The sequence below is a fragment of the Aspergillus brasiliensis genome (assembly GCF_001889945.1).
Source record: "Aspergillus brasiliensis CBS 101740 unplaced genomic scaffold ASPBRscaffold_5, whole genome shotgun sequence".
NCBI classification, from domain to species: Eukaryota; Fungi; Ascomycota; class Eurotiomycetes; order Eurotiales; family Aspergillaceae; genus Aspergillus; species Aspergillus brasiliensis.
This window is the reverse complement of record NW_027137446.1, coordinates 1,953,016-1,967,793: the sequence shown is the minus strand read 5'-3', so window position 1 is coordinate 1,967,793 and position 14,778 is coordinate 1,953,016. Positions and strand designations below refer to the sequence as shown.

The window sequence follows — 14,778 nt, the reverse complement described above, 5'->3', positions numbered from 1 at the left end:
CCGTCCTGGCCTGTGCTCTTAACCTGGCCTTCCCTCTCACTTCACCACTGACCGTGACAAATCCCATATATCGGCAGACTTCTTCTCTAATTCCAAATCTCGTTCGCCACCTCCTGCACCCCGAACATTCACCTATATACCACTAGAGCGCCCTGAAACCGGTTACTCTGCTCAGACTGCCCGGTCTCGCGCCCCCTCTACCACAGCCAACTCCGTCTATTCCAGCCAACAGGACCCAGGCTGGCCGTCTGATTCCAACCACAACTCGTCGCGCGTTTCCTTCAACTCCAGGTCAGGCAGGCCAATGGCGGGCTTAATGGATGTTGACCGCACTCGGACGCGGAGAGACAGGACATTCGTCGGCACCGAGTGCGCCATCTGCGACGAGCCATTGGAACATACCTTGCGTGGGGAACGTGTCCTACAATTTTCCTGCACTCATGTCTCTCATGAAGCCTGCTTCTACGAATATATCCGCGAATTTGAAGGCCAGTACTGCCCAACATGCGATGCGCCGTTAGGGCTTGATACTAGCCGTGGGGGAAATATGCTGGATCTCGGTAGGTGTTCTCTCCCTTGCAGGGATCGGAACGGCTGTGCTGATCATTACCCCATACAGAAAAACTCAGTAATATTGTCCGCTCTGTGACTAGCGATGCTGCGACCCATCGAAGTGGCATGTCCAACCTTCCTCCGTGGGAACCTGTCCCAGTTCAAGCACGACGGCCCAGTGATGCTGGAAGTCATGCAGGAAGCCGGCCGCATAACCGTGACAGTCGGGATACTTACGTCCGACGCGACAGCCGCGACAACAGCAGTCACCGCGAACGGGTCGAACGTCTGACCATGGGATCCCGCCAACACCACTCGCGAAACGGAAGTGTTGCTGGTTCATCCGATTATAATGAATCGCATCAGCACGCGGCTAATGGAAGACGCCATGATTACGATGTGCAAGCTATGGAGTCCGACCTCAGCCCCCGTCCCGCTGTGACGAAGAATCCCATCCCGGCGCCAACAGTGACTATCCGCAGCGAGTTCCCGACGCTTAATCGCTCACGCCAGCAGCAGTCTCTAACGTGTCTGATAACGGTGGAAGTACCTGAGGGTAGTTGGCAGCCCGATGCGAGCGACCTTACTGCGAATGGCAAAGACCAGCCCCAGGACGAGCCTTACGGCGCCATGCGTTTCCCCCCTAACCAGGAGCCGAAGCCGATTCCCTATGAAAACCAGGAGAACCTGGACGATCTGGCAGAGGACCTGCGGAATAAGGTGGACAACTGGCACGGCCTGGAATTCAATCGGTAAGTGACTAGCTGGTCGTAACAAAATTGCATCGCTAACGGAAACAGATTTGGAAAGCTCCGCTTGCATGGCCACATGAGTGTGGGGAAAGATCGTACATCTTGGCAGGAATTGGAGTGCTATCTCTTCGGAGAAATGCTCATCTGCGTCAAGGAGAAGAAAACCACCCAGCGCCGCTCTTATGACGATGATCAGTCTAAGCCGAAGCCAACCCGGTGCACTTTGAAGGGTTCGATTCTCATCAAGAAGCACCTCAACAGCATGGAAGCTGCTACAGACGAGCCAATTCTTGCACTCAACCTGTCCGTCAGTGAGCTTCCTTGCTTTTACCTTCGTTTCCCGAACCGCAGTCAGTTGGAGCTCTGGCGCCGTTCCCTCCTCGACCTTCATCCCATGGAAAGCGCGTCTCCGAACAATGACTACGACTATGATAACTCTGGCGCAGAGGAGGAGGATTACCGCAACAATCAAATCAAACGCCAGGCCTCGATCAACTCGTCCTACGGAGCAGCCCGGTCAATCAACACGGCCATCACCGACTACACGAATATGGGCACTGAGAGCCCCGCGCCATCCATCCATATTCCCCTCGACCTTGTCGTCGTGATTCCAGTATCTTCTTCCATGCAAGGACTGAAGATCACGCTCCTGCGAGATGCACTCAGATTCCTCGTACAAAGCCTTGGGCCCCGCGACCGTATGGGACTGGTCACGTTCGGCTCTAGCAGTGGAGGCGTCCCCATAGTGGGAATGACCACCAAGTCCTGGGGTGGATGGCCTAAGATCCTTGAGTCTATCAGACCTGTCGGACAGAAGAGTCTTCGTGCGGATGTGGTCGAGGGTGCGAACGTGGCTATGGACTTGCTCATGCAACGAAAGTCGTCGAACCCCATCTCCACCATTCTCCTAATCAGTGACACTTCCACCTCCGATCCCGATAGCGTCGATTTCGTTGTGTCCAGGGCTGAAGCTGCCAAGTAAGTATCTCGCGATTCATAGTGCTACGGTTCATTTGACTAATTTTCTGCAGGGTTAACATTCACTCTTTCGGCCTTGGATTGACCCACAAACCGGACACTATCATTGAACTCTCGACTCGGACCAAAGGCTCATACGTCTATGTGAAGGACTGGATGATGCTTCGGGAGTGTGTCGCTGGCTGCTTGGGTGCACTACAAACTACCTCCCACCAGAACGTGAAGCTAAAGCTTCGTCTGCCCGAGGGTTCTCCTGCCAAGTTCGTGAAGATCAGCGGAGCTCTGCATACCACGAAACGGGCTACTGGCCGTGATGCGGAGGCAGCTCTTGGAGACTTGCGGTTTGGCGACAAGCGTGATGTTCTGGTCCAACTCGTTATCCCTCCTGACAACTCTACGCAAGACCTTACGCCTCAAGACGCCTGGGAGAGCCTGGTGTCAGGATTAGAGGCACTAGGGGGTATGTCTGATGGCGATGATCAACGCGTGGCAAGCGTTGAGGAAGTCCCTCTGATCCAGGCAGACCTGACCTACGGTGATTTCCTGCGTGAAGGCCATCTTACTCATTCCCCACGACCGTCGCTCTTGGCGATCACTATGCTTCCACCTAACCCGAAAGCCAAACCCGGTCGTCCGTCAAGCCCGCCCATCCCTCCTCATCCATCCATCGTTCAACGACGCATGGAGCTTCTGACGTCCGACATGCTGACGCGGGCCTTGACCTTGGTGTCCCGTGGGCAACATGACCGTGCGCAACACTTGTTGACTGAGACTCGCAGTATCCTGAAGGGCCTGGGCAAGGGTGGTCTTCCTCCTCTCCCCCCAGGTGCCAGGCCAGCGGGTACCAGCGACTCCGGTAGCCGAGCAGACACCCCTACCTCATCTTCACCCAAGTCGTCTATGTTTGACGGCCACTCGTCGGCGGCCTCAGATACCGCGACCATCACTTCTGTGTCTGCAGTCGATGGTCAGACTATGACGGCGTTGGACGCAGACCTGCAGTCGGCGCTGGAATGGATCAACCATCCTGCGGTGTTCTCTAGAGATTCTCGCAAGGCCGTGTTGCAAGGCATTGGTGTGATCTCCTCGCAGAGGGCCTATACTTTCCGGTCGCCGTCTGAGGCGCACTGGGCCCAGCGCGTGGCAGGTGTGCGACGCCTGACGGAACGGTCCAAGGAATGGCGCGAGACTGGAGACGACGCGTTGACTGAAGAGTAAACATGATGACTCTTATTTTCAACCAGATTTTTCTTTTTATCTCGGATGCGGTTCAAGTCCCTCGTTTCGTTCCTTTCGATTTCATCGCATTTTCATCTTCTCAATTATGATACCACTCTGTTCACCACGACTGTGCGACATGATACCACGGTTTGATTTTTGATTGTTTCCTTGTACATCTAATGGGACCTTATGTACATAGCAGGTCCCGATATTAATTAATAGGCTGTTGGTATATGGGTTGGATTGGAATGATTTACGGCTCTTGGGATATGGGTGGCATTCATGATATTCTTGTACTAGTCTACTATTCTCAATTCCATAATTGGTCGATGCATCTGAGTTTTAGGATTTTCATGCTTGCAATGTACTAGTATTTAGAGTCACACAGTTCATTATCGTTAGAATCATGCTTACCAGCCAGCTACTCCACGTGCTAGTGATCGATTTAGCACTGGACTTTCCCACAGCGCAGCATATAGTCTGCATATCCTGACCAGACCCGGCTGATTGTGGATAGATACTAGTTACTCGATTAATCTGATATCCCGTCAATACTGACTATAATACAATATTTCAAAATCGATAAGAATACCAATACCTTCTCATTGCCCTGATATTTACAGATTCCTGAGTGCCCCATGTACATACCTGACCGACTACTATTTCCCTCAGCACACATACATACACCTTTTGATAGTTATCAAACAACACAACAACATCATTACTTCTTCCCTGTTCTGAATGGATTAAGACTCTTTTTCTTACTTATTACCCGTCCCTTTGAAATTTTGCTGTGAATGAACAATTACCTCCCGCTGTTCTCGCTCTTGTATGGGCTATTACACGTGTGAAAGAGTGGATGAGATGATCTGTGCTCTTGGGTGTGTTGGGCTTGGTTATTATATTGGAGGTGTCTGGTGAAGCTGAGGACTTTGGTGGCAAGTAGGTTAGATATTATCGAAAGGGGTTCATGGATGGTGTGCGTTGTTAGAGTGTTGGGAGAAGTGTGAGACGCGGGTAGGATGGGGTGGTTTTGAACATGTGGGAGTAGATGAGGGGTATGCTGGAAAAGAGTGGATGACGCTCTGATATAGAGGGGTATTTCTCGAGATTGTGTGATGACATATGAATGAGTGAAAGAAGAGAGGGGAGGGGAGGGACCTAGATAAGGCGATTGGAGTATGTGAGATGGTCGTGTTGGAAACTGGACGAGAGTGATCATGGGTAGTAAGAGATCGTAGTAGGGCTGAGGCCATAAGCTAAAGGGCTGATGTACTTACTGATGATTTGTTTGGTGGACACAAAGCTATATGCTGCCTTGTAAGCGAATGACTGAGTTATTTTTAGTAGGTGATAAGCCTACAACGAGCCAGAGATGCGTGCAATTTTCGCAAATGTGCCTAGCTGAAAGCATGGAGTAGAGCCCGGTGATATGCCTGGTTTGTCAAGGTAAGCCAAAAAAAAAAAATCGTTGGCAATGGGCGTACATAAACTAGCTACATGAGAAGGTTGGTGGTGTATCCAAAGGGGGTTGCAGTAGGTTAGGCCAGCATGATACTTCTACATAGACAGGGAGTCTAGTGAGAGAAGAGTGGCAGAGAAATAGTGAGATCTACTTCTTGATGGAGCATGATGCATGGGTCTACCAAGAAGGCAAGTCTGCCGGATCTGTACTGGAGACATCGCCAGAGGTACTACGGAGTATAGTGCCCTGGGCAATTAAACCTATTGCTACTATGGCCGAGGCGAGTTCCGGACACGTGAAGTTCTGGTGATGAGGGGTATGCATGCTTGATTTGTAGGGCCACGAATTACTACTAGTAGTCTAATGTCTCTTGCGCTCAATTGACCCACCCAGCACCGGTATGGAATGGCGTCGAGTCTGTCAAATCCTACATTCAGTCATGTCATCTGAATGGGCTCAAGACCATTAGTGTACCGCTAGAAGAGATCCCCGGTAAAACTGCGGTCCTACACCATGATGCTAGTACTGGTTATGCCATTGAGGCGTGACTGCTAAATATAGATGCTTGCGAGCAACCTACCAGAGACCTAATGATGCCATTTAACATAGTAACAGGCGCTTAAGAACTGGAGATAAGAATAGGAGGATAGTAGTGCCGGTAGCTATTTTGGAAAAGTGGGCAGAAATATTGCTGGAGATGGGGGACGAGCATATCTAGTATGAGTGTACGTCTGGAGTAGATTGTGTAATGGGGAACGGTATGGTACAGTAACATACGGATATCAACTAAATGATGCGCAGTGTAGATACATACCTTGTATGAGCTGAGAAGACAGGGAAGCGGACGTGATAGACGAGCAGGAAATCAATAGTGTGGTCTAAATTTATCATCCTCCGTGCGGGACAATTTCTCTATGGCGTAGCTTCTGCCGATTGTGGAGAAACAGTGAGCAATATTGGCATAGAATATATGCAGGTGTGATGATGGCATGTGAGCATGAGTTCAATGAGCTGGAGGAAACGCTCATCTAGCGCAAACCTATGGCTGATCAAATTGCCAGCAGCGCTTGGTCTGCGTGCGACAGTGGGACAAGAATAGAAAGAGCTAGTGCGGTGCTTGTTTTGAGTAATAGCTGATCAATCTTGCAAGTCCATTGATGAGGGGAGTGCGGACTAGTCGGTCATCAATCCAGCTTGTTTGGTGGAGCATGGAGGGGCACAAGGGATATGGTGCATTAGCGAAGGGCGAGTAACTGCTATCAGGTTAGCATAAGGGGTAATTGGATCAGCACGGTACTTAGTCTTTGCAAAAGTATTGGCTGGAGGAATGAGCAAGTGATGTTGTGCTGGCTTGGTGTCAGTTTGATATGATGTAGATGAACGCGACTGTAGAATAGGTGTTGAATAGCTTTCCCGTATCATTCAAAAGTAGGATTCGACTGCTCATGCTAGACGAACAGACAGACCTCTCTTATACCACCTGTGAGTTGCTGCTTCCCCAACGAAGATTCTTTTATGAGAGGGGAATGGACGCTGAATGTAGTGCTATGAGGTTGAGGTAGTGTGCAGATATCCAAAAATAGCCAGACGTGCAGGGATCCCATCTTTAGACCGGTAGAGATCTAATCTTAGTAGTTATCTAGCACCCGCCAGGATTGCCAGTTGCCAAGAATATCTCCCCGGCGCTAATTTGCTCGCTTGATTGGAAGAGTGACATTGTTAGACGTGAATAGTGCGGAATCGAGCATATGCTCTCGTCCAGTGCTACTTCGTCTCCTAACTTGAGGGTTGATTGGTGCTCGAGTGCAAAGGTCGCGGTTAAGCGCCCGGAAAGACAGCACAGGGGATGCATGTGTTGCTGTTTATAGCACCAGCGGGTATCCAATGGTATCACAACAGCGGTGGTTGGTGGCTTGCTTAAGCGCCGGCTTCTGGATGGTCGTGGATTGAGGATCTGATTCGCTGAACAGGTATGGCGATGCCAACTCTGTAGGCACTGGAAGTCTTGGAAAAAGTAGGGGATCTCACTGCTCCACGCGCCCTTCGAAGGTGGGAGCTGACGCAAACTACCACTACTGGACAATATTGTAATCATTTGTAGCTCTCGTAGCTCATGGAAAACATGAAAAAAAGGCCATGACTAAGGTAGTGAGGAGTTAGCGCAAGTTCTATGCTGGTTCTCACATTAGAAGCTGGCTTGATTCGAGCGAACGAAGATGTGCCTAGAGTAGACAAACGGACCAGGCCAATTCATGTTCCTGATGCATAGTATTGAGACAAACCTTCATCGGCAACAACCAACGCCGTTTATCGTAGCCGCTTAGAGCCCACTATCAGGGTCCAGCCATCCCCGCGAAGCGCCGTCTTCAAGCTTGCAATGTAAGGGGTCGTCGATTGAAACCATGATCACAACAGATAACTTCTCTCTTGATCAGTGACTGGAGCACGACCTTTCCATGGCGTTTTCTGTTGCTCTCGACCCTAGATAATCTTCTGCAGGCTATACCGTGCTCGTCGTTAGTGCTGCAGGAACATGTTTCGGTTCTTCCCCGTCTTTCGCCATCGTCATGACGACGACGGCTTCAACGGTGGTAGCGGAACCGCGCGCTTTGCTGTGACGAACCATGTACATGGAATTTTGAAGAGAACTGGACAAGACGCTTCTTGAAGTCCCTGGGGATAGGAGACCCTGAGATGAGACTTGATTCAGATGGCGCGCGACAATGCTGGAGATGCCGTCCGCTGTGTATGTGCGAGCGAGAAAGGGTTCCGAAAAGTCTATAAAGCGAGACAGAAATCTTCTCATTCATCACTTATTTCCGAGCATCATAAGTCGGTCTTTGTCTCTTTGTCTCCTTCTCTCTTCTTGCTGTCACATCAGAGGTTAAACAGCTGGACTGTGCACCTCCATTAGCTTGCCGGGCCATTTGACACCAGGAACTTCGCCACGCCGGAACCATACCAAAGCTAGCCTTCTAGGTCCAGACTGAGTGATTATCATCGATTAGGATATACTCTTATTCGATATCAAGATCGGGTGCCTGGAAGTAAGTGATCCGATCGCGTGCTGCTATTCTGGCGAGCTGAAAGTGCTAACATAGCTCGGGCTAGACCACATTCGTCCTCGCCAATCTATACGGCTCCTGCGTATTGATACTGTCCGGTACAGCCATCTGTATGTTTACGCCTGACCCCCGAAGCAGGATGTATAGGATTCTCCCTGGTTCTGACTCCTCCACAGATCCTTTCGTTGCCAGATACCCCCTAAACTTAGTTCTTTCGCTTTGCTGCCTCCGCAGATAAGGCTCTCCACTCTCTCAGCCTGTATTCCAGGGGCTTCTTTCTGCTATAAGAACCCCCTCCCTCCAGGCCGACTACATCAGCCTTTGAGATTCTCTCCTCAAGTTGCAAACTGTCATTATACCTCGTCACCATCTTTGATTGTCCTCAATATGGGCCCCACGAAGCCTACTCTCCGTCCATTGACGACCCCCAAAAGCATGGTCTTTCCTTCCGAGCTCCGCGAGCGGACCTTCACCACATGTCTTGATCCGGACAGACCATCCAACGTGGCAAAGGGGAACAGTAGCGAAGACAATGAGGCCTCTATCACTCCTCCACCAGCATATACAGACTTCGTGAACACGTTCAGTCCCATCTTCGCCAGTCCTACGACCTCCCGGGCCAACTTCTACAAATACATGGTCGACAAGCCCCGTCAGTCTCCCACTTCCACCCCCTCCAGCACCACGTCGAGCAATTTCCCTAGTGGCCAGCCACCGAGAAACAACAGTACCACTGCGGTCGTCCCACATCCTACAGCACATGGTCAACGTATGCGTCTGCCACCGCCATATGTCTGCACCCCTGTGTCTGACTCTCCGAGGAGCGCACATCCCCTCCACTCCCCCTTCACCTCGTCCGACTGGAGAGGTCGTCCCTTCGAGTCTCCAGTTAGTGAAGCTGGCAACTCCTTCAGTGTTCGACACGTTGTGACCACGACTATCACGTATAAACGGGCACCCCAGCTTGACCCACCGCCGCAGGGCAAGAAGAGAAGAAACCTCAAGCGTCGTAACACTTGAGGTTTCCTTATATTCGATACCTGACTGGAATCTACACGACTTAATGTTTATACTATCACTTACCCTGTCTCCTGGATGTCACGAGTGCAATGTACATGTTTTCCCATTGTCTAGTTTGTTATGTTTCAGTCTCGTTGTCCACGTTTAATGTTTCTGAATATTTGCAATCGGGGTTTCTGATACGGGAGTAGGTGTCCATGTCCTATTTTTGCTATCTGCTAGTTTTGCCAGTGCTTTGTTCCCTTTTTGACGATGTTTCTATCTACTCATCTATTTATGTATACTCATGCCAGTTTAAGTTAATCACCCATATGACTACTACTAATATATCCCACCCGCGCCACCCACAAACACTATGTACCCACGGATGTGTACACCACCGACCCCCAAGCACAAGAAGAAAAAAAGCCCTCCCACAGAAGATCCTGCAGGATCAGATCCTTCCCTCCCACCCATTCATACTACGTAGAAACTACGAACCCACCACCGTTTCCCACGGACCAATCAATAAAAAAGACGCAATAACTCCAACATAAGTTACTTGATAGCCGCGTGGAGGGATGGCATTCGTCCGTTTAACGTAGTAGGAATGATTTATCTACGATAGTAGTTTGGTTCGGTTGCCTGTGCTGAGGGGCTGAGGGTCGCCGCGGCTAACTCTTTGATTAGTAGTAATGAGTAAGTGCTAACTAGTACGTAGTTGGTAAGGTGTTTGGGAGTTTGGCTGGGCTGGATAAGGTCGTGGAGATTTGGTGTTTTGATGCTTGGTGGTGGGGTTGGCACCATGGTTATGAATTGTACGTTTCCAATAACCATTACAAGGTGTTCACTGGCCCATGGTCTTTTGAACAGAACGCGAGACATACTTGCATTGTAACGACGAAGCTCAGTACTAGCACTTACTAACTGAAGCATTGAAGAACATAACATCAAGAAAGAACAGGAACTGCAGAGAACAATAAATGAGCAAAACCAGAACAGAAGAGCATAGACTATATCATCAGACGTGAAGAACGTAACGAGGTACATGGACATGGGACGGCGTTGGTCATGGGAGGGTTATGATGGAATGTAGTAGGAGTTGGGAGTAAAGAGAGAACAGATAGACATGCGTGAACAACAGGATTTAGCGAGTGTATGAGGTGTAAAATGTCAACATAAACACATGGGAGACACGACTTGAACTCAAAAGAAATCACGAGGCGAGAAGAGCAGAATGAATTCAGAACCAACAAAAATAAAGACCAAGGCAAACGAAACAATATAGTTCAACTTGTTGATTGACATGTCGCCAACCGGAGCAACAGTCGACTGGGGTGGTCCAACTTGTCGCTTGTGCTCATTTACCCATCGACCAGCGACGGGGTATTAGAGGACCTGCGGTGTTTGTGGCAGCCATTACCTTCTACAACAACAAATACTCCCAGTTGTTGGCGCGCATAACCTCCCGCCAGTGGATGTAGCGCTTCTCTGGCTCCTCGCTCTCCTGCACCTTCTCTCCATCCTGATGCTCCTTACCGTGCTGCTCCTGACTTTGTTGCTCAGAACTCTGCTGCTCCTGAGCCTCTTGCTCCCGATCCTGCCGCTCCTCACCCTCTTCTAGGACATCCAGCGGGTTCTGGTGCTGCTGAATCGATGACTGACTGGCCTCTTCAGCAGCAGCAGACTGACCAACACGGGATCGGGGAGGCCTTGTGCCGCTTCCAGGAAGAGACGCGGTCGCATCAGCAATCCTCCAGAACTCCGTCAGGACACGATACACCCGACCGATACTTCCGAACTTCCCTAGGAAGCCCAGGGCAGCAATTCTCTCCGCCAAGATCTTCCGGAACTGACTGGCGGGAACGGAGTACAAGCCCGCAATGAACAACGGCCAGGCTAGACAGCGATCATAACCAGTGCGACCGGTCGGAATCATCTGAATGATGTCACCGATTCTGGTAACCCAGCTCATGACAGTGGAATCGTAGCTATCGAAGGTAGGGAGGATGCTGTGAGCGTAGAGCCGCGCCGCCAGTCGGAAGAGCGCTGTGATGAGCGTGACCAACTTGTCTGCGATGATGACTCCGTTGGAGTCGTAGGGGGCCTCGACTGGTGAGTCGGTGGCTTCGGTCCAGTTGATCTGCTCATTGAGTGCGAAGACATGTTGGTACAGATCCAGTTCTTCGAGACTGCCTTCAAGCCAGAGCGATTCTAGGCATGCGATCTCTGAAATGAGGTACATGATACGGTCATCGCAACCCATGACATGTTGTAGACCCGAACGGATACCGGTTACATGTCTCTGGCGATAGGTGTGGGAGAACTCTGGCGCTGCCCCTAGCATCGTAGCTCCGATGATGTCGATCCATGCAACAAGTGCGACGCTCAGAGAACTGGGAGGGTTGATGAGCTTCCTGATGAGACTGGCAGCGCCCTTAAAGTGGTGGTTCCACGGGATATCATCCAGGTAATCTTCCGAGGTTGCCACGAAGGAGTGGTAGAAGATCAGCCCGAGTGTTGCGTCAAGGTTCTGCATATGCCCGCTTTCCCTGTTGAGGACATGTGAGAGCTGCGAGATGGCTGCGTAGCGATGCTCCATGATGTCGTGATCCATTTGATCGTCCAAGCCTAGGCTGTACTTGAGGTGGATAGCTGCCGCGCTGAGGCAGCACCGAAGGTAGGCACGGTTGTTTTGCATCAGGCCCAGGATCTCGTTGATGTGCAAACGAGGGCCTTGCCTTGCCTCCAGGATCGGGAAGACAGTATGCAGGACCTTGTCGACAAAGTGTTGGAGAAGCGGCTGGGCATTATTGTCAACAGAGATCAGTCCTCGCACCGACTCGTAAAGGGAAAGCTGAACATCTGCGTCCTCCGAGCTTCCGCCAGCCATGGAATCGAAGAAGTCCTGGTTATGAGGCTGTGGCAGACTGAAGGGTGGCCGTGCCAACTCCCTGTGAGGGAGCCGAGGCGTTGGAGGTGGCACTGAAGAAGGACCCTGCCCGCTGTACTGCGGCAAAGGTGGACGAGTGAATGTCTCCGTTTGAGGAGAAGGTTGGATCGACACCCGAGAAACCAACTGTAGCTGGGGAGCACCCGTGGTTGAAGTAAACGATTGAACCTGGGGGATAATGGGTGTTTGGGCAAATGTCGAGGTGGGAGGAGCTGACAATGGAGTTGGAGGAAGTGCTGGAGTCTGAGGGAAAGTTGCAGACTGGGGGACCGGCGAGCTTTGGGGCAAGGCTGGGGTTGCTGGTACAAACCCAGTGCTCAGAGCGACATCTTGCTGGACATGGAACGGATTGGGACTGGGAGTAACCGGCGTAGGAAGGGACTGGGGAATGGTACTGGCTTGGCCCATGGGCGCTGCGTGACTGGAGCTTGATGCCTCAGACTCTGAAGGCTTTAGGACGAGAGCGGAAATCCGGTCCCTATACTCTACACATATAGTTAGAAGGGAGACACATCAGGTAAGCGTTGAATGAGTAGCACATACTCTGCAAGTTCCCCTCCTTCTCCATGACCTTCGTCTGTCGGATCCTTTCTTTGATCCTTTCCTTCTGCACCCCACGCTGCTCCTTAGTGGCCCACCACTTGGGGGTCACATAATTGCACTTCAGACCAAGCTTAGTGCATGTAGCGCAGATGGGCCTGGTTTCGTCGCACTTCTTTCGTCGCAAGCGACAAGTGAAGCAGCCTAAAGAGTACCATGGTCAGTGCTTTCTGGAGGACCCTGCAGATCTAGGACGGCATTTAATGGAAGGGGCTCATATGACAGGAGCATTCATACCTGAACGAGATCTCTTGTACGTCTTGGTCTTTGGCTCTCCTGACGAACCAGGCTCATCAGGCAACTCCGAGCTGGCTCTCTCGGAACGACAGGTGTCGTCCATGACTGGTTGGGCGGAGGTAGAAGCCATGGTGCAGCACCACCTTAACAAGCAGTCCGTGGAGTGTCCTCGAAGGTGAAAAGAGAAGCCACAGGCCTTAAGAGAAGAACTACCCACTCGGGTAATGGAGATGCTAAGAACAGCTGTGTGAAACGAAGAGTATAAAGTGAAGTGACAATGAAAGACTTGAGATGATGCAATATATTGGGATCCTCTTTAGGCTTATCCTTGAAGTAGGATGTTGTAGAAGATGATACAGAAGAGGATGGAGTTGAGACGAAGGGGGCATCGAGGTGGCCTTTATGAACCTTTTCCACCCCGGCATCTGGGACATAAGAGAGGGCAGACATGGTGTCCACCGTTGCGGGTGATGCCCGGGTAGGATCTATTTTTTACCAACACCAGCGGATGATTGTGGATGGACGATGTTTCGAACACAAGTCCGAGATGCAAACCTTGTGGGGAATGAAGACGAACGACAAATCATCATTGTTGCGAAGACCGAAAACAAAGCGCGAGAACTAAATTGAGACCAGGTGGTGGTGGTAGAGATGGATGGTATGGCTTGCACCGAAAGCCTCTGAATGTCGAGCCGATATCTGGCACAGCTCGCGTGCAGCGGAGAACTGCAAGGGTCGATCACGTTGGGCTCTTACCATGAGGTTCCTGTCAGGGTCTTGGGGAGGTTCGTCATTAGCGCGAAGTTGAAGATGGCGGATAATGAGAGCGCAACATTGGTCAGTTGAATAGTATCTCCTCGAGGCTTGCCAATAGTTTGTGGTCTAACTGAGCAAAGCATTGTTGTTGTTGGTGCTGGTGTAGCCTCTTGTTGCTATTGTTATTCGCATATCATAGTTTGTTGCTAATAATAGGATTGAATCTGTATAGATTCAAGTTCTCGATGCGCGGTTTTCCGAAAGACAGATTCTTTCTATGGAAGAAGATGCATTACTCAAGTTAGCAATAGTTAGCATGGGTAATAGTATTATTCCCGTGGCCGGCCCGGGACATGACGCCCAAGTTTAATCGTTCACGGCGCTTAAGGAGCATCTGGCAATGGGCCATTGGTTGAAAGGATTCCATGGGCGCCAACATACATTGCCAAGCTTCTTGATTCGAGGCATGATTCGACCAGAGCCAGTCGTTGTTGACCCATCATTGCAATGCGCGGGACTCGGCCCGTGCGGGTGATGGAAGAAGAGGAAGAAGAGGAGGAGGGGGAGGGGCAGAAGGAGGGGAAAGTGGGCGTGGGAAGGAATGAGATGAAGCATTGACAACCGTTAATTAGCAGCTTGGATGACATCTTGGAGGGAAATGGACGCTTGTCCATTGGTCGTTGCTCTCCCATCAGGTGGGGTTCTCACGAATGACTTGCTGCAATTTGCCCAGGTCCATCCTAAGAATAACCTGAAGGAGCTGTCACTATCACCAACGGAGGGGACGTGCATGAACAGCGGCAATATGCCATTGGACATTCAAGCGGCTCCTCGTCGATAAGGTGGTTAAGTTGTGGTCTCGATGACGCGTTTGTCCATATTTCCTTTCCCACCATTCCTGATTCGTACATCCTGATGTTAATATTGTATATCAAAAAACGCGCTAGTTGTGATGGTTTTCAATAGTTTCATGTACGAGGATCCGGAGAAGAGAAATCTTGCTATTCTTAGAGTATACTGAAATAGAAGACTTCTCAGAAGCTTAATGAAGACTGATCGAACGACTGCTGTGTTCTAGATTCTATTCAGATGAAGAGAGTATACTATACTTAGAATCCGAATCAACTTATTCCTCCTCAAGAAATAGCACGCCTTTGTGATTGCACTATCCCAGGACTCCTGAACGCATGCATCGAATCA

At 50.5% G+C, this 14,778-nt stretch overlaps 3 protein-coding genes across 3 annotated transcripts; 2 read left to right on the top strand and 1 right to left on the bottom strand.

The window, feature by feature from the left end:
* Nucleotides 1–304: 304 nt before the first annotated feature.
* ASPBRDRAFT_123415 (vWFA and PH domain-containing RING finger protein) lies at nt 305–3,500 on the top strand (the record flags this gene model as incomplete). The annotated part of the gene is made up of 4 exons (XM_067617595.1): nt 305–560; nt 620–1,304; nt 1,353–2,282; nt 2,336–3,500. The coding sequence occupies 4 exons, from the start codon at nt 305–307 to the stop codon at nt 3,498–3,500; spliced, it is 3,036 nt and encodes a 1,011-aa protein (XP_067480215.1).
* Nucleotides 3,501–8,091: 4,591 nt separating this feature from the next.
* ASPBRDRAFT_561111 (uncharacterized protein) lies at nt 8,092–9,152 on the top strand. The gene is made up of 2 exons (XM_067627497.1): nt 8,092–8,143; nt 8,210–9,152. Exon 2 carries the CDS (start codon nt 8,421–8,423, stop codon nt 9,051–9,053), a length of 633 nt encoding a protein of 210 aa, XP_067480214.1. The 5' UTR covers nt 8,092–8,143; nt 8,210–8,420; the 3' UTR covers nt 9,054–9,152.
* Nucleotides 9,153–10,273: 1,121 nt separating this feature from the next.
* On the bottom strand, nt 10,274–13,111 carry ASPBRDRAFT_561049 (uncharacterized protein). Its single transcript, XM_067627493.1, has 3 exons — nt 12,823–13,111; nt 12,529–12,729; nt 10,274–12,470 (listed from the first exon to the last, which is right to left on the bottom strand). The coding sequence occupies exons 1-3, from the start codon at nt 12,950–12,952 to the stop codon at nt 10,459–10,461; spliced, it is 2,343 nt and encodes a 780-aa protein (XP_067480213.1). The 5' UTR covers nt 12,953–13,111; the 3' UTR covers nt 10,274–10,458.
* Nucleotides 13,112–14,778: the final 1,667 nt, after the last annotated feature.

Bases quoted from the DNA above. Each gene is read 5' to 3' on its own strand.
- ASPBRDRAFT_561111 (XM_067627497.1), top strand. From the start codon at position 8,421: ATGGGCCCCACGAAGCCTACTCTCCGTCCATTGACGACCCCCAAAAGC.
- ASPBRDRAFT_561049 (XM_067627493.1), bottom strand. From the start codon at position 12,952: ATGGCTTCTACCTCCGCCCAACCAGTCATGGACGACACCTGTCGTTCC. The intron at 12,730-12,822 runs GTATGAATGCTC...GGTACTCTTTAG, and splicing joins GTACAAGAGATCTCGTTCAG to GCTGCTTCACTTGTCGCTTG. The intron at 12,471-12,528 runs GTATGTGCTACT...CTATATGTGTAG, and splicing joins GAAGGAGGGGAACTTGCAGA to AGTATAGGGACCGGATTTCC.